Source organism: Anolis carolinensis, chromosome 5 (assembly GCF_035594765.1).
Source record: "Anolis carolinensis isolate JA03-04 chromosome 5, rAnoCar3.1.pri, whole genome shotgun sequence".
NCBI classification, from domain to species: Eukaryota; Metazoa; Chordata; class Lepidosauria; order Squamata; family Dactyloidae; genus Anolis; species Anolis carolinensis.
Genome location: NC_085845.1, coordinates 13,058,998 through 13,079,171, shown reverse-complemented (window position 1 = coordinate 13,079,171; position 20,174 = coordinate 13,058,998). Strand labels below are relative to the sequence as shown.

The window sequence follows — 20,174 nt, the reverse complement described above, 5'->3', positions numbered from 1 at the left end:
TCAGCCTCAAGAAGGGTGTGAACATAATCCAGAACAGTGGGTTTTCAACCTGTGGGTCCCCAGGTGAACCACTGATCTGAATTCAAAATAAACTAGTCTGTAAATACAGTTGGCCCTCCAAATCAGCAGGTTTGATTACTTGCAGGATTAAAATATTTTCTGTTGTCCATAGAGTAGGATCGCTCCTTGCAGAAAGCGGGTGCTGCATATTCAGGGATGCTGGAGATGGTTGAGAAAGAGCTGGAGGACTTAGCAGTGGTTCTCAACCTGTGGGTCCCCAGGTGTTTTGGCCTACAACTCTGAGAAATTTCAGCCAGTTTACCAGTTATTAGGATTTCTGGGAGTTGAAGGTCAAAACATCTGGGGACCCACAGGTTGAGAACCACTGATCAAGAATGACGTTCTAACTACAACTACCATAATTCCAAAGCATTATGTCAATCAAAGTGGTCTCAAACTGCTTTGATGTCTTCATGCTAAGTGAACTTCACCCCACCCCCCTTGTGTATTTGGCTGCACTTGATCCTTGACCTCCACCTTCTGTTCTGACAATTATAAAGACTTGGAACAACAAGGAGACCAAATCAATTCTTCTCAACAATCACAGTTTCTTCCTGTTCCACAACTAATGGCTCCCAACCTAAGGCTGTCTTCCCCACCACACAAAAAAGACCACATATAAAGGAAAAATGAAAAATGCAGCAAGCTAATTGTCCTGGTATTGAACAGCTTTGTCAGGCAAAGTAGGAGTACAGAGAATGAGAAAGAAACCAGGGCAGAGGAGATGAGGAAGAGGACGAATGGCATCAACAAAACTAGTCATTCTTCTTGTTTAAAAGTTAATTTCCTCAGCTGTTTGTGCCATTTGTGGTCTTTCCAAACAAAGAGATGAATAATTTCAGTCCCTGAGAGTTTGACCTCTCCAACAGAGAGCTGCAGAGCTCTCATCTATTACGGATGACAGGTACCAAAGCAGGAGGGCTGACAATCTGACCGCTAGATGCCACTGGCGTTCTGCAGAGTGGAAACACCTGGAGAAACGGCAACTTTGCCAGGGGATCGATGACACAGAGAGCACAACTCTGGGGCCTGGAATGTGTGCCAGGCTGTGGCCAAAAAAGAAAAAGAAAAAGAGCTGCTCCCTGGGATAGCATGAATGGCCCTGCCAGATGATCTGTGAGAGGGTGTCATGGAGAGGGAGAGAAAGGGAACGCACGTCCCAAATGCAGTGGCCTCCCTCCTTCCCCTCCCTCCTTGTAATCCTAGAGTTTCTTCCTGCTTTCCCATCCCATGCCTCCTTTGATCTCAATAAATTACTCCTGGTGCCAGTATTTCGCTTTCACAGGAGGCTTGACATTCCAGTGGCTCAGTCGTGAAGGCGAGAGAGCCACCATCCCAATACTGAGACTCAGAAATGGCCAGAAATTGAAGATGTATAAGTAGATGGAAAGGCTGAGGATGTGGCTATACATTTGTCAGAAGAAGGAAATATCACTCGCACTTTACAGGTCTGTTATTTTCCATCCCTTGAATAACCCTTGCCCATAACCACAGATTCTGCATCAACATAACCATGTATTTTGCATCCATAGTCAACCATCCATGACTTGAAATATTTTTTTAAAATCCAAATAGTAAATCCTGATTTTTGCCCCTTTATAAAAGGGATGCTGTTTTACTATGCCATTGTATATCATGGGATCTGAGGATCAACTGATGTTGTGATCCATGAGGGATCCTGGAATCAAACCGCAGTGAATACTAAGGCCCCACTGTATCTATGTGTGTGTGTATGAATACAGTAGAGTCTCACTTATCCAAGCCTCACTTATCCAAGGTTCTGGATTATCCAATGCATTTTTGTAGTCAATGTTTTCAATATATCGTGATATTTTGATGCTAAATTCATAAATACAGTAATTACAACATAATATTACTGCATAATGAACTACTTTTTCTGTCAAATTTGTTGTATCATCATCATCATCATCATTTAATTACTTATTAATCACCCTCCATCCAAGATGCTCTAGGTGATTTACCAGGTAAAATTGTAAAGGATAAAAACATACATACAAATATTGATAAAATTAACATAGATCAAAAGCTCTAGTAAAGAGCCAGGTCTTGAGTGCTAGGGTAAAAGGACCTAACTCACGCATGGCTCTCATATAGGACCTAACTCACGCATGGCTCTCATATAACATGATGTTTTGGTGCTTACTTTGTAAAATCATATCCTAATTTGATGTTTAATAGGCTTTTTCTTAATCCCTCCTTATTATCCAAGATATTCGCTTATCCAAGATTCTGCCGGCCTGTTTAGCTTGGATAAGTGAGACTACTTGTAATTGGAAACATGGAGTATGGAACATGAAGCATTTCCATGTAGAATTGGCTCTCCATACACATGAATTCTGCACCCAAGGATTCAATCAACTATAACTTGAAAATATTTGAAAAACAAATTTCCAAAAAAAAGCACATTATTGTATATAATGGGACGAGCATCTATGGATTTTGGTACATAAGGGTTTCTGAAACCAAACCCTAGTCGATACCAAAACCACACTGTAATCAGCTATGATATTCCCCACATATATATACACATACTTTTGCAAACTGAGCACATTTTCAAAGACCAACACAAGCACGGAATATTATATAAAAAAACCAACAACAAATATGCAAATCAAATATAAAACATTTCTATTTGTCTACTGCAAATTCAGTTTCATTTTGCTTTCAGAGCAGCATACACATAGCCTTGTTTACTGTTCTGCAGCTCAAGTGTTTCCAGACAACCAAAACATGGCCCATGAACAAGTTCAGCAAGATCCTGCAACCAGGAATGAATGCTGGGCACGCTGGACACGTTGAACAGGCCTTCTACATTTTGTAGACTAGTTGAGGGCAACTGCCTGAAGTACTATGTTTCTTGTTCTGCAATGGTAGATTGCAGCTAATGCCCAGAAGCTTTGGGTGAAAAAAAAAAGCTTGCGTATGAATGCAGAAGATTATTGCTCAGAGCGAAGAAGAAAATGTTCTCTTCCTTGTTTGGAAAACGAACAATACCCCATTTCTTGGAGGCCGGTTTGTGGCCAAGGCGCTGCAAGGCTTACCTGGAATGGTAGGCTTGGTGCCAGGGACTGCCAATCATACCCTGAGATATTTGCATCATACTGAGATCAGGTTGGTTCTCTATGAACTTGGCTGAATGCCAGGAGTGTGGTCGGCCCACGGGGTCACTCCGTCTGGGAAGAAGCAGAAGGGAGAGAATTATTAAGAGACAGCCACTCACTCACCTACTCTGACAGGTGGAACAATAACATAATGATTATAATTTGGCATTTATACTGTGCCAACCATTTAGTGGCACTGCCCAGAATGTAAAACACATCTCTGTCTGTGTTTCCCTGGCGGCTATTACCTTCTATTCCGGTGCTTTTCCTGACTAAGGGCTACCAAGACTACCTTGTTGAAAAAACATATTAATCCTTTAATGGGTATGATGCAAGAATATATATTAGAGAACTGGCTCATCATATTCAAAGCGGCGTACAGAGAGCATACGACCCCCCTGTTATGTTAGCTCCACTGACTGCCCGTCTGCTACCGAGCACAATTTGAAGTGCTGGCTTTAGCCTATAAAGCCCTAAACATTTTTGGCCCAGCTTACCTGTCCAAACGTATCTCCCTCTACTAACCATCTCAGAGTTTAAAATCATTTGAGGAGGCCCTGTTCTCAGTCCCACCTCCTCCACTGGTGTGATTGGTGGAGATGAGAGACAGGGCCTTCTCGGTGATGGCCTCTCGACTATGGAATTCCCTTCCCAGAGATATTAGATCAGCCCCCTCCCTCCTGACCTTTCGCAAGAAAGTAAAAATGTGGCTTTGTGACCAAGCCTTTGGAGAACTTGTGCAATAGACAGATATGGAATGATGTGCAATGACCATAGGAATGGCCCGGATTACACTTGTGGATTTTGTGATTAATTGTGAAGGTATTGTTTTAAATGTTTTTAATTTTCTTAATGTATTTTATAATTCTATTTTAAATGTTCATTTTAACTGTTCATGTTTTTAGGCATCGAATTATTGCCTACGCCTTGAGTCTCCTCTGGGGTTGAGAAATGCCATAAATAAATAAATACTAAATATACTGTTTTGTATAGCTTTCTTTGGGCACTGAATGGTTGCCGTATGTTTGGAAACTGGCCTGAATCCCTTTGAGGAGATAGGGTGGTATATAAATAAAGTATTATTATTTTATTATGACACAGCAAACAAGATAGATATGCTGGATTTCATATCACAAAATCACAAGTCGAACACTTCCCAAGTGTCTAGGACTGTGTGATGTATTTTCGGATGATGCGCGCAGATCCCAGCAGGGTGGCCTTTTGCAGTTGGCAGATCATAATTTTGCCAATGTCTATTGTCTTTGAGGAGATAGGGTGGTATATAAATAAAGTATTATTATTATTATAGAATAAAATAAAGAGAGCATGAGAGGAGAAACAGAATAAAAGGAAACAAATAGGGACACCACAAAGCACAATAAAGAAGATCACCGTCCAGTATTAACATCATGCAATCAAGCTTGCAACCAGTTACAATCATCATATTGATAGGTCAATTAACATAGATCATGCAGAAACCCTAATCAGAGTATGGAGTTTCTGGCAATACCACTCTGCAATTCTGTAGGCTTTTAGTCCGGGGGTTGTATCCATGTAATAAAGTTAATTGATCGACTAAGTAAGTAAATCCCCTCCGCAATCCATACTGGAATTTTTGCAAACACAGCTTCTTGAATGCTAATGTTAACAAGCTGCCATGGGTTTGAAAAACTAATAAAATAAATGAGAAGAAGAGCCCCTACTCTTTGCCTTTTCCTTTAGGTTCTAAGGAGAAGCAATATGGAATTGACTATTGCCTCCATGGTCTGGACCCTTCTCATTATCTCTTGTTGTGTCCTTCAACCGTAAGAATGGTGCCAGGCAGTTTCTTTTGCAAAGCTCAGAAATTGCACTTTTTTGGATCACATCTTTGAGAGTCCTCCTACCAGTATGCCCATTAGCTACTGGGTCTGGGGAATTCTGGGAGTCAGAGACCAAAAAGGTAATTCTTGTAAACTCTACTCCTTCACATCTGCAGCATTCAAGCCATCATTTTTTATCTACAAGGTGTCTTGCCCACAGAATGATATTAATCAATTGTATGAAAATTAATACATAGAAGATGGAACCACACTTTTCTAAATGCAGCATAAAACATAGAAGCAATGGAGGGAAAAAGGCAATATAACAGCTTAGAAAGAATAAGAGCGTCTTTGAAAGTAAGATAAAAACACTTCATGATCAGAAGTAGTGAGGACAAGGATGCATACATTCTGAAGAATACTAACACACATCTTGTTTGTTGCATAGTTATCTGTGTGGGTGGGTGTTCAATCTTGGAGTAGAACAAAAAGCACAAGCAACCCATTTTTAAAATTAATTTCTTATATTTTAGTTAAGTCTTCTCACTCCAGATGTGTGAGATCCTATCATGACAATGCTAGTTGGCTTTGTATTCCCACATATTCTCCCAGATTGGAGATATAATCAAAACAGAAAACAGGAGGAGAAAATCCCAATTTAATCAGCGTTAGGCAAAATGAGCTTGATCCACAAGTGTGTTCGCTCAAAGAGTAATCCCACTTAGTGCATGGCAATGTATTTTTGAGGAAGGGCGTTCAGCGATCAGGCTGCATTTCCAAGCATGATTACAGGATAATTCTCCTTGTTCTGCCTTTCAAAAGCTGGGAGATATGAAATTGCCTGTGGCATTCATCAGCATTTTTGAAAGCAAACCTCTGGCCAAAGCAATATCAAATGGGTTTGGTATTTGGCTCGGGACCAAGTCCTCTAGTTCCTTGCTCTTCATCTTGCATTAGATTATCAGGTCACGGATCTTCCTAAAAGTTTCATTTCTGTCTTTACTTGGAGACACCCATCTTCAGTCTCCTTAATCCACCACATCTGAGGACAAGGAATAGGCGGCACGCAGCTGAGCAAGAAAATACAAACACACACCTGCAGGGAATTATCTCCTGACTTAATCCTCTGAGCAAAAGGAACAAAAAAATGTGAATAAAATAAAAGTATGGGAAGGGAAATCTGCCAACAGTTCTCAGTGTCAACTGCTATGGGGAATATACATGGGGTGGGGAAGAGTTTATATAAAAATCCATGATTAAATAAATCTCATCTGCATACACAAGAATACAACCACTCCGAATATTCATTACATTTCTGGACATTTTCCCCATTCTCATTAGCAAGAAAATTACTGGGAAAGAAATATGAGGAAGGACTCAGCCACAGTTTCAACTATTTCACGGAGAAGGGAGTTAAAGATGTGCTTAACTTGGATAAAAACCAGCACATAATGTTTTATTTTTGTGTGTTTGTTCTTGGAATTATCTGATGAAATTTCTTTGTAAGTACAGTGAGGTGGGAATAACAACACATCAATTAATTTAACATGTGTAATTGGGCAAAGAACAATATGACAAACCAAAGTAGAAGGACTGTCCAATGTAGTCCTGACCAGCAACAAATGTTTTCTAGACATTCAGGTGTGCAAAAAATAAAATTAAAAAATGACTGGTTTTTATTTGCACACCCAATTTTCACTTCATACCAAGTTTGTAGAAGTCCAACTGTCTCGATTATGGTTTAATTGTACAAAACTATCTTGGCACATAGTTATTAGGGATTTCATCCACCAATTATATGAGTTTAAATTGAATGATATGAAAATTGACATGCATCTAAATCAGTGCTTCCCAACCTGTGCTCCATGGACCACCAGTGGTCTGCAAGAACTAAAATATGGTCTGTGGCCTCACTGTTACTACTATGGATAATAACACAGCCCAACCAAAAAAATATTTTCTTGGTATCTTCGTTTTTAGGCCTATTCCTGCAGTTATTTGGGGTGCTGATAGACCACATCAGTTCTAGATTACTCAAAATGGTTTTCTGTGGGCGAGCAGATGGCGACTACTGAATGGCATATGTTCTGTATCAGAACCTTGAGCTGATATGGTCTATCCAATGCAATTTTCTGAATCAACACCCCAAATAAGCAAACCGAATCTAAAGTTGACCAAAACCTGATTCGTAACCCTTTTGCTACTAATGTTGGAGAGTGGTCCCTGGTCAAAGTGATCCCTGGACAAATAAAAGGTTGGGAACCACTGATCTAAATCAAAACTAGTTCTATAAATATAGTTGGCCGTCCACATTAGCAGGTTTGATTACTCACAGTTTGATTAAAATATTTTCTCTAGAAATTCCTAGGTCTTGTGTCTCTGGAGGACCTAACAGGGGTTCGCAACCTGTGGGTGCCCCGGTGTTTTGGCCTACAACTCCCAGAAATCCCAGGCAGTTTACCAGCGGTTAGGATTTCTGGGAGTTGAAGGCCAAAACATCTGGGGACCCACAGGTTGAAAACCACTGATCTAGAGATTCCTAGAGACCACTTTTTTCAAAGCATTTCTAAGTCCTGCTGTGTTAGTCTGGTCCTCCACACAGTTTGGATAATATGAGTTAAATCACAACATTCTTCAACTGTATTAAGCAAAACAAGGCAAGGCAAAGTCATTATTGAAGGAAAAACAGTGGGCCTACCGTATCTGCTGGGCATTTAATCATGGAACCCTGCACAGATATGTAAATATATGGAAGATCATGTTCCATGTTATCGTGATGTGAATGCACATACTTTAATCTGTTCACATCACCACTATTTAATAATATGAGGAGTAATAATCTGCAGCTAGCGTAAATCAAAGTTCCAGAGTCTACAAATCCAGATGGCCCATTTTAGTTTGAAACATGCCTACACTGGTTCATTCTTTATTAGGTGTTGGATTCCACATAATTTCTACTATATGTATTCTTGGCATTTTACTATATGTATTCATGGTATTTTTGGAGTGCATTGCCAGATTTTTCTGTTACTGACTGAGGCTTTAGGTTGTAAATAGAAATGATAGGTAAATAATAGCTAAGTAATGAAATAATCTTCTGTTTCTACAGATCTGATGCTGTCATATGTTATGCAATGCCGTTCTTCTGAACAGCCTTGATCTAGGGGTGATGACACCTATATAATTTTAAAGAAATTGATAGAATGTAAAGTTTTTTTAAAAAATCAATCAAATTTCTTGTACTCTCCAAAAGGTAACTTTCTAAACTCTGGCCCAGATTCAGTAGATCCTATTTCAGTCTGTCTTTATATATTTTTGCCAACACCACATGGAAAAGGGAGCAATAAATTATCATAATTTCTTGAGAGCTAATGAAAATTAAAGCAGCTGGAAGCTATTACGGTTTCATTTGTACACAACCTCAGGTCTCTTTCTCTCTCAAAAAAAAAGTCACTTGCAATTAATACCAAAAAGAACTAGGATAAATAGCTGCAGCTTTGGTTCATGTTTCTAAGATCTATCTACATTTTTGGCTACTGAAATTCAGTTATCATGTGCCAAGGCTGGATTCAGAAAAAACATGCAATCACCAGAAATCTAAACGATTTATTCTTTGCTTTGACAGTTATTAAACCTCAAATTATTTCCATCCTCAATATATGATTTGCAAATTTTGCAAATAAACTAAAAGTAAACCTGTATTCAGGATGAGAGGCAAGTGATGGGATAAAATGTGTGTGTGTGTGGGGGGGGGGGATTGTTAGCCAAGGCTTCATATTATATCACTTGTATGATGAGCATATCATCCATAAATCAGGATTGAACTCAGAAGATGGAGGTGTGAACATCAGAAAAAGAGACATCAACAGTTTAAGATGTGCAGATGACACCATACTGGCTGAAAAGAGCAAAGACTTGGAAAAATTACTGAAGAAAGTCAAAGAAGGAATGACAAAAGTAAGATTATAATTGATTAAGACAATGAAAATAATGACCATAGATGGTTTCTATAAAAGACAATGGAAGACAAACTGAGATAGCACTGGTTCCCAACCTGTGGGTCCCCAGGTGTTTTGGCCCACAACTCCCAGAAATCCCAGCCAGTTTACCAGCTGTTAGGATTTTTGGAAGTTGAAGGCCAAAACATCTGGGGACCCACAGGTTGAGAACCACTGGTCTAAAGATTTTGGATACTTTGGTCCAGTGATTAATAAAAATGGAGCCTGCAGCCAAGAAATCAGAATAAGACTAGGACTTGGAGAGAAGCCATGAATGAGCAAGACTAAATCCTTAAATACAAAGATATATCATTGAATATGAGGACTCTCCATGCAATTGTATTTCCAATTTTTATGTATGGCTGTGAAAGCTGGACAGTGAAGAAGGCTGATGAACTCATTTGAAATCAGACCTCAGCTCTTCCTAGAAGCCATGATGACTAAACAGAGGCTGTCATATTTTGGCCAAATTGTTAGAACACCTCACCAGAAAAAGACAATAATGTTTAACGAAGTAGAAGACAGTAGGAAAAGAGGAAGACCACAATGTAGATGATAGTCAGTCAAGGAAGATATAGCCCATACGCGTGCCTTCCAGTCCTCTGTCAACCTATAGCAATTCTGTGAATTCAATAGGTTTTCTTCGGCAAGGAATACTCAGAGATTTTTATCAATTCCATCCTCTGAAAAATAGCCTACTTCAACTAGGTATTTTGGCGGTCTCCTATTCAAATACTTTAGGGTATTTAGGGCTCTCTCAAGTCCTAAATTGGGTCTGCATAAATAAAAGACTTGATGGCAGTTAACAATAGCAAACAGGGTAAACTGTAGGGGTGATACGGAAACGTGATGTATATATTCAATTTTATCATACCTATTTACTGTATTGTAAAGTGTTTTATTTAACTTACTATATAGTGTGTAAGCATGTTTTATCAAGCCCTTTGTAAGCATGTTTTATCAAGCCCTTTGGATACTGTGATATGGCCTAAGGGCTAATCAATAAATTTACTGCATACATGCACTCAAACGTTTTAATTTCTCCTTAAGACGCATCATTTTGTTTGGAATAGCAACTCCCTTAATCAAAAATTGGTTGAAAATTACTCCCTTTGGTCATGATTTTATCTATTTTTGCTGGGCAACTTTTCCCTGGACTAGTTATCTATTATGTCCACACAACACAAATTGTTCTACATAAATAAATTTATGAATGGTCACCCACACAATAATATAGTAATAAAGCTAAGGCCAGTGGTGGAAAACAACAGTAAGGTCGCTCTTTTAATAAACCCAGAAGAAGCCCATATAAATATGTCTTGGTCAAAATGTGTCTGACTAATTGGAGGGTAGATATTAGGACATGCTTTTATACCCACTTCTTTCAGTTGTATGAATGAAACGTATATATTCTCAAGACTCAAACTATGCACATAAAGAAGGGAGTGAATTTCTGTTTGCTGAAAGTTTCATGCAGCTGTATTAGCTGGCCATTGCGCTCCAGTGCACATCTAAAGCATCTTCTGATCTGTGTCATCTTGCATTAAAATCATCAGAGAACGGGCACATGCCAAACGTGGTCCTCTGTTTCTGCAGATATTTTTTCCCTCTCCAATTCAAGCATCACATGCTCAGTACTTTTGTCTACCAAAGCAGATATGCTGCTTTGGCAATCCAGAGCTCACTGCTGTGAACAGCATACGTGGGATTATTCACAAAGGGCTTAACTGAACAATGTGGCTAGGATCCAACCGGATACTTTTGGGCAGACCTTAGAAAAAAGTAAGGATTCCAGAATGTGGAGCAGGGAGGCTAGAATCCCCAAAAGGATTTGTGATCCTTTCCTGGAGTGATCCGACACCAATGATTAGGATCATCAAGGTTCCTATGAAGTTGGGCATCAGATTTACTGATTTACTTGATGGCCATTTTTGTACTTGCTTGTGTATGTTCCCCTTTTTCCTTGATATGTTTTTATATTATTAATAATATTCATTGTGTTGTGTAAAAATATACATGTAAGTATACAAAATTCATAGTGACTCAACTGCTTTTCCTGATTCACTTGCTTTCAGAAATAGTTATGGAGTCCCCGATTCCCTGGCTTCTGCAGCCAGCATGAATGCTCAGAAATTGTGGGAGAATCTGAGAGTTGAATCCAACCTTTATTTTAGGTATTTTGACCTTAACTTTGAGGATTTAACTTTTCTTGCTTTCCATCCATCAAACCTGTCATTCCTTTACACGAAGTTGCCCCATGACAAGGAGGTGACTGCTGTTTGGGTAAGTCAAGTCCAGATAATATATGGACATATGGGGACTAACTCTGTGGCTCTTAAGATCACTATTTTTAGCAACTCCCCCCTCCCCTTAAGCCATCTTTATATAATACAAATGTGAATAATATCTCTACAAATGAGTGATAGGGTCAAGTGGGCACCACTATGTGGAACATGTCCGGAGAAGGACAACCAAGATGATGAATGGTCTGCAAAGTAGGGCTTACGAAAAACAACTTAGAGAAATTGATATGTTTAGTTTGGAGAAGGTTGAGAGCTCATATAATAGCCCGTGTTTAGTATTTGAAGGGATGTCATATAGAAATTGAGCAAATTTTCTTTCTGCTGCTCCAGAGATTAGAACACCCACCAGTGGATTCAAAATTAAAAAAAGGATTCCACCTACACATCAGTAAAAAATTCTTCACTGTAAGATCCTGATTGTAAAAAAGTTCAAGATGACTTCAGTTGTGTATTCCTGAGTGGCAAACAGGTGCTCCTAGTGGCCCTTTCCAGCTCTAAAATTCAACAAAGTCTGATCTCATCCACCCCACTTATATGTGATAATATTTCACTATGTAACAAAATATGAAAAAAACAGTTCCTGCTTTGAAAGTGTTTTTTCCTGTTTAATTGTGCAGTCCTTACTTTGAAAGTACAGTAGAAGTACAGTAGAATTATCCAAGCTTCACTTATCCAATGTTCTGTATTATCCAATGCAGTCTGGCTTTTAGTAGTCAATGTTTTTGTAGTAAATGTTGCAATGTTTTGGTGCTAAATTCATAAATACAGTAATTACTACATAACATTACTGTGTATTAAACTGCTTTTTCTGTCAATTTGTTGTAAAACATTGTGTTTTGGTGCTTAATTTTTAAAATCATAACCTAATTCGATGTGTAATAGGCTTTTCCTTAATCCCTCATTATTATCCAACATTTTCGCTTATCCAATGTATCCGCATATGTTGGATAAGTGAGACTCTACTGTAGTTGTTATACTCCAGAAACTTCGTTTTTGTGGCTGCCACCAACCATGTTGAATTTGTTGAGGCTCGATGAGATATTCATTGAAAAATTATAGCAAAATGTGCTGCAGGATGTCTTTGCAGTTTTATAAACTTTTTCCATGTTTTTATGATAGAACCAATTAGGAAATGACATTTATAACCCCTGAACAAATATCGTGTTACATAGTATAGTATTATCGAACAGGCTGCCTGTCCAGGACTAGTCTGCAAAAGCAAACACCTGGCTTTAGATATGCATAGCAGTTGAATGAGGAAATTCCTTTCATTTGTTTTTTAAAACACATACCTGTGCTATTCCAGTGTTGTGTGAGTATACAATGGTTTCTTTTTTTAAAAAAATACAGGCTATGAATGTAGATCTAGGTGTGTGTCAAGAAAGGAAGCTACTCCACCCAGGTATCCTGACATCCACATGCTGCCAGTATCTGCCAACACATTTAGACATGGGAAAATAAAATGTGGGGGAGGATGAGAAAGAAAACATACAAACAGGGCAGAACCAGGATATCCTGTGGTGGAGAGGAGGCACAGGTGAAAAAGGAGGTAAGGCATTCCTTTTATTTACCTTTCTATTTAAAGCTCTCTCTTATTGACATACATTGCTATTTTGAAGGTCTCATCTTGCTTAGTTTGTCTCAATCATCCAATGATTGGAAAAGTGGTTTTTTTAAAAAACGATGACTCTCCAACTCCCTCTAGACAGCATAATCAGTGGAATTGTTCCACCTTACCACTCTCAACAAAGCCGATATCATCTGATTTTTAAGCTAAGCATATCATTTTGACCTGGTTAGCATTTGGATGGGAGACCATCAGGATATACCAGGGATTCCAAGGCAGAGCATAGAAAGAATATTCCCCGAAACCCTAAAAAGCCAGACAATTCTTGCCTAGAAGAGCAAATGGTCAATACAGCATAAGGCTGTGTCCTGAATTTCAAAAGATGAGGAAAGTTCTGTTCTGCAGCCTCTGAATCTCTTTAGCAGTCTTCCTAAGCTCCCCAGCCTCCAATATTCTTACATTATACTTGGTTTTAAATGAATTTTGCTTGGAAATACCGTTAAAAGCCCAGCTTTGAACAACAACCAAGAAAAGACCTACACTCCAGCTTCTGCCAACCTAGCAGTTCGAAAACATGCCAATGTGAATAGATCAATAAATACCGCTCTGGCGGGAAGGTAACGGCGCTCCATGCAGTCATGCCGGCCACATGACCTTGGAGGTGTCTATGGACAACGCCGGCTCTTCGGCTTAGAAATGGAGATGAGCACCAACACAGAGTCAGATATGACTGGATGTAACGTCAGAGAAAAACCAATGTCCAAATACCTCTGTTTACATCTTTCTCAAAATGATAACTGGGAATGATGCATTACCATTTGGTGAAGGACAAAGATAAAACATTGTTTGGGGGGGGGGGGAGAAGCTTGGAGGGGATATTGCATTATTATGATGATGTTTGTTTATACCCCGGTTTTTCTCTCCATTAAGGAGGCTCAAAGTGACATTCCAGGCTCCAAGGTCATTGCCCACCAGTATTATCTACATCATACACTCAATGGAATGAAAACTAGAAAAACAACATGGTACAGGAAAAGCAGGTTTAAATTCAGTATCTCACTAGGGAACATCCATTACTTTGATGGGACATTCCTAGGTCCTGGTTTCTCTGATGGAAGCAGTTCCTTCAGTAGAATAACAATGATATATCCTGCCCACAGACTGTAATCTCAAGTATCCATTCATAAATGTCAGGTTGTAATTTCATTAGCAGCTTTCTTTGCCATTCCCACTGCCAAAAAGACAAAATATGTAGCCAACGACTTTGCTTATTTTAGATTTAAAATACTTATTTGGACCGTAGAACAGACGAGTACAATGACTTAAGTGTCATCCAGTTGAATCAATAACAATGACACCAAATCTTATATTTCCAACCCCATCTATCTCCTGAACCTTTAATCTATATACAATCAAAATCTGCCTTAATAAGGAACGGATTAGAATGAGGGAAAGGAAGAGAAAAAGAACAAGAGAAATATAAACAATAGTATTAAATAGGAGAGGAAGCTGGAAATAACCAAACCACACCTGGTTCTTCTTCCACCAGATACTTCTTTCTTAGGGACATCATTCATCTGGGTTTCAGGAAGTCTATTCCTAGATATTTTTTTACCAAGATAGCTCCAAAGACGCATTGTCAATATCCAGATGTTTTGTTCTGCCCACAGAATTTGACCCGGGCTCTGTCTCCTCTCCCTGGCACCGTGTTGGAGGAGGATGAATGGCCAGGAAGGACGTTGGAACCAGAGGTGTAACTGCCCTGACACAATCTTGGCGATTATGTTTCCACCAAGAGAGATGGAATGATATAACACAGGTTATTTACATCGAGAGAATTTGGCTCAGACACAACATAGTATCTGTCTCCTCCTTAACCAGGCTTAACCAGTTCCATATGCAGGGAGCTATGGAGGATAACGCAATGGATTTTTCATGTCGTCTTTTACATCTCTCAATGTCCATTTCTCTTGGTGATTTGCAATAGGGTCACCCCTTCCTTGAAGGCTACCAGATTTTATTTTGCATTAACATGCATGAACTGCAGCCCACTTTATCAGTCGCATCTGTGCAGACTGCTGTCTATGAACTTTTACGACCAACAAAGCATGCTCAAAGCCTAAGCAACTGAAGTCTTCATTATTGTATTTTAGCTGCAACAAGCAAAAATGGCTATCCCTGTGAAAGTAAATCTGTCCGCCATGGCAGGCTCTATACTAATCACTAATCTCTCCCTCACAGTGTTCTCATGTAGGTTATGGGATGACCTATGGATCGCAGTTGCAGCAGCTCTCAATGGTCTTTGTTACCCACTCTTTTGCTTTTGCTGTGGTGACAAAGACTTCTGCTTCTACAAAACCACTGCTTCTCCTTTAAATGTATTGCTGTGGTACTGACTTCCAGTGGTACCAGTAAAACCAGTTTAAAAGAAGCATTTTGCTTTAAAATGTGGTGCACAAGGTACATGTGCCTTGTCTTAAAGTCACTTGGTGCTCCTGGAAGGTAGAAACATCTTCAAAACACATGTTTTGTTGAAGGCTTTTATGACAGTAACCACTGGATTGCTGTGAGTTTTCTGGGCTGTATGGCTATGTTTTAGTTAGGTCTCACTATCTCTGAGGATATCTGCCAAAGATTTGGGTGAAATGTCAGGAGAGAATGATTCTGGAACATGGCCATATAGTCCGGGAAACTTACAGCAATCCAAGACACACGTTCCCTTCAAGCCTTGTTTAACATAAAAGTGGGAGAAAAACAGATGCAGTAAGAAAAAAGGGGAGAGTATGAGTGTTTTCACAAGTATGTTAAAAGCATGAATATGAATAAGATAAGGCTCCAAACTCAATTATTGGAAACTCACATAAATCTTTTCTCATTTATGTTTCTCAGATGTCTCTATCCCAGCATCTATCCAACCAAATCAGAACAAACAACCCAAAAAAAATCTTATTTAAGGATAATAGGTCAAATGCATACCAGAAGGAATGACAAGTGCTTCTGAGTTTGTGCCTGCAGAAATATTTTGGTTCTCACCTGTTCTTTAGCCGTAGTTTAACTCCTCCTGCTTTGTCATACTGCAAGTCAGACCTGAGACGCTCTGAATTGAGGGAATGGGAAGCGGTAATGTCAGTACGGTCCTTTGTTGCCAGTGTATCTCTATGAAAAGAAAAGAAAAAGATGGTTGAGGGTGCGGTGATCACACTTCCATAAGTAATATTTGGGTTAAAATAGTGCATCCCTTTTATAACAAAATGCATTAGACAGAACAATGATAAACTAACTTGATAGTCTACTGGGTTAAAGAAGGTGAAATGTCAATTTTCTGTTTGTTCGTTTTGATTTTTTACTTCTACTAGCTGCTGCATTATTGAATTGGGCATAGAACAGGGCTAGAGCAGAGCTTCTTAAACCTTCTCTGCTAGCAATCTCTTTCAGCCCAAGAGATTTTTATATGACCCCAGGTGTATAGATAAAATAGGTATAAAAATCAAACATTTACTGATAATAAGTCAGCATTTGCAAGGCATGTAAAAGAGGCTGATTTTCCTTTTTATGAAGTACAGCTGAAGCATTTTCTGCAGAATCCACTGTAAACATTGAATGTTGTTGCAAACAGATTTGTATACATGCCTAAAACAGACACTAGGTGGCATGCTACACATTTTTGTGATCCCAACATTGAGCTAAGGGGACCCATTTGGGGTCAGGACACACAATTTAAGATGCAGTGTGCTGGAAGACCTAGAGATTCCTGGAAAGGTATTTTCTCAAGTTAAACAGCTATTTTTACTTGCATCCCACTAAAGAGCTATTCACATGTTTCCATTTTTATGTGGGTTCTGTGCCCCTAACCCCAGAGGATGTGGGGGGCTAGCTGTACTTCTCCAGCTGGAATTTCCCGGTGCCTGTCTTCTTCTTTAAACTGGAAATATCAGGGATTGAAACTGGGGCTGTTGGAATGTGAGCATGTGATTTACTACTAGCCTCAGCTATACTCCTTCCCCTACAAAGGACTGGAGCTCTGATTGTGTGTGTGTGTGTGTGTGTATGCAGCCTGACAAATGATAAGCCATCAATCACAGTCATTCTGAAACCTTAATTGCATGATTGATACTATAGATTAAGCAAACCAAGCAAAAAATCAAGAGTTGGTTTGCATAAACTGTTGCACTGAAAATGCAGGTTAAAATTGATATCTGTTATATGCCAGCACTGCATCAGCTGTTGATTTGGAAATGGGTTCAATAATAATGAATTTTGGCAGTGCATTTAGAGCTAGTACGAGTGCTAAATAAAGGACAGCTCTCAACTATGTGTTGTTTGCTACCCAAAAACACTTGCACACCACAACTATAACATCTGCACTTGGACCAGGTACAAAATATATTTACGCTGGTACCGTGAGTTCTTACCAATGTTGTATTCAGACCTTATATTCAATGTTTAAAGCTTATCTCTCAAATGTCCACATGTAGTTAACATAACGGTTTCATAAAGAAAAATGCTTGTGCTAAATGGAATGAGGGAAAGGAGGAAGATATTACTAAAATCCATTAGAGTGCTTTCTTTTCTCCAGCAGTGAGGGCACGTCAATGGAACAATGATAAATGAACTTTTTGCTCTCACTTTATGGGAAGTGGATAATTTTAGCTAGAAAAGCAAGAATCTGGCACAAACATGTCCCTCTAGGTCTAGGACAATCAAATGTAGAACCAAGTGTTTCTATGCTGAAGGGCAAAAATAGCTATGTATTACTATTCATCATTTGTATTTTACTCCTAAAGCCATTATAATTATTAGCATTACCATTAGCACTACCTATTGGACTACAACCCAACAGGCCACATGGCTACATTGGGAGGAAATCATATCATAGCATATCATATAGATGAAAACCATCCTCTTTTTCAACGCGGATGGTGCAAGTGTGGCCCTCCTGATGTTGTTAAATTACAACTTCCAGTAGGCCCATCCAGTATGACTAAAGCTCAGGAACAGTGGAAGCTTGTAGTCCAATGTTGGGAAAGACCAACACTGGGAACGACCACCTGTCTTACAACTGTGGTTTTCTGGTGGCTTTATCTTTATTTCAGGGAATACTTTCTTGTCACTCAACAATGCCCTATAGATTATGAGTGAAGTCCTGGCACAGGTTGTAGGATGCAATTACTATGTCCACACGGTGATAACCAGCCTGGATGCCTCATTGCTTTTTGCACAGTTGTGGCACCTCCTATCAGCCCAAGTGTGTTCCAGAAAACACTTTGTAGTCCTGGGAAAACTGTTTTCTGCAGTCACTGGAATGCGACAACTTCTCACTGAGATAAAACAAAACCCTCCCTACCATCCTGTCCAAGTCAAGAACACAAAGGTGTCGAACTCATTTACATCGAGTGCCACGTCAACCTAATGGCTGCTTTGAAAGGGCCGGTCAATCCATGGATCAAGAATCCATGGATATTTTGTAATGTTTTTACGTAATAGCTGGCACTCTTTAATTTTTGCCCAATTGGGGTTCCCAAACCTTACTGAATGACAACTCCCATCACTTTTTAGTATCCGCCATGTGGACCAGGGATAATGGGAATAGCAACCCAACAGCACTTGTGTCTCTGAACTTGGGGAAAGGTTAAATGACATTTTAAAATCAGACATCATGCCCACAAGCTTTGTGTTAAGTGCAAACCCCACTCTTCTGACTGAACAGGACAAACTGCAGCCTTCCAGATGTTCCTGTATCCCAATTCCAGCCAGCTGTAGTCATGATGTCTAATGATGAGGAATACAGGAGCTATAGTCAAGCACCTAGAGATCTACATAAAATGACATGACCTTGAGTTTAACACATGTGAAGTGCAAAGTACCCCAATGACCAACGCTACATTGTCACACGCAGAGCCGGTCCAACGAGGCGAATTAAGCGGTCTCTTCGGGCACAAAACATACGGGGGGTGCAGTCGAGACTCCTTTTTCTGTTGATTTGTTGTAAAACATGATGTTTTGGTGCTTAATTTGTAAAATCTTAATGTAATTTGATGTTTAATAGGCTTTTCCTTAATCCTTCCTTGTTATCCAACATTTTCGCTTATCCAACGCTTTTATTCTTCAGTGATTGGTTTGGGGGGGAGGGTGCCAAAATTCTGTTTGTCTACACTTGAAAAATACCTAGGGCCGGCTCTGGCACACAAGGCACAAAATTCCACAAGTATCTCTCTCCATCCTGTTCAATAAAAAACAGTCAATAAGTAGTAATGTGCTACCCTTGGATGATCCTAGATCCACTACATGAGGTCCCACACTGGTTATGGTAGAACTGACCTTTGGTACTTCCAGCCATCTCAATGAGAACCCCAAATAATGTTTCCTAGTGACCCTCGGACCATGGCGGAATAGAAATATAACCCAATACTGAACATTGGCACCTGGAGAAGGGGCAGATTCTGCAGTGAAGGGAGATCATGTTGAAGAGTCCACGTTCCTACTGCTTTGAAGAGAACAAAGTAGTGGGGAAATGGAAATTTGAGGGGGGGGGGCTGCGTGAAAGGAAAATGTCCTGTCCTTTCATTCTCGTCAATCCGGGAGAAGAACAGGGTGCCGCTGACGGATTTCTGGCACAATTGTTCTATGTTTAGTGAGCTTAGGGCTCAAGCCGCATTGCCATCCTGTGAGGCTTTGGGATGCCTCAGATAGCTGGGATTCCACCGGAGTGAGGGAAAGAAAGGGCAGCCTTCTTTGTGGGCACCGAAAAGCCCTCCCCTAGCGCTCACTCCTCCCCATCAAGCCCCCACGTGCCAGGCAAGAATTTTAAGCCATTGCATTGCATAGGAAAGGGCTGTGGCAGCCGCACCAGCAGCAGCGCTTTCACCTACTAGAGAGGAGGATTTCTGGGCCTGAATGGCATTCTTGCACAAGCCTGCTGCCGTATGTCACGGCTGTACTCCAAATCCTCCTTCAGCCGCTTGCCCTTTCCTCTAAATCCCACCCCACTTGGCTTTTGCCTCTGCACTTGTCAATTTCTCCCTGCATAAGCTGCAAAGGATCCTTTTGGCACATCTGTCCCTTTACACCATATTAAGCAGTGTATCAGGTTTAAAGCAAGTTTTACGAGTTGAAACAGTTTAAAAGCAGGTGCATGTGTTTCGGGACAGGTCCATTATGCCCCAAAGGCCATAGCTGTCCCACTCCCTTCACAGTAAATTGGATCAGGATAATTTCAATTAAATAAGAGATCCACCTTTCTGATAATGAGAAAACAAATACCGTGTTTCCCCGAAAATAAGACAGTGTCTTATATTAATTTTTGCTCCCAAAGATGCTCTAGG

The 20,174-nt window shown here is 39.8% G+C and overlaps 1 protein-coding gene across 3 annotated transcripts in view; it reads right to left on the bottom strand.

The window, feature by feature from the left end:
• shroom3 (shroom family member 3) overlaps positions 1-20,174 on the bottom strand; it is a 259,144-nt gene that overhangs the window by 24,633 nt on the left and 214,337 nt on the right. For all 3 annotated transcript variants that reach the window (XM_003221846.4, XM_008112147.3, XM_062981247.1), the window contains 2 exons: positions 15,886-16,008; positions 3,123-3,254 (listed from right to left, as the gene is read on the bottom strand). In XM_003221846.4, coding sequence (XP_003221894.2) covers positions 3,123-3,254; positions 15,886-16,008 — 255 coding nt within the window. The remainder of the gene's footprint in view (positions 1-3,122; positions 3,255-15,885; positions 16,009-20,174) is intronic.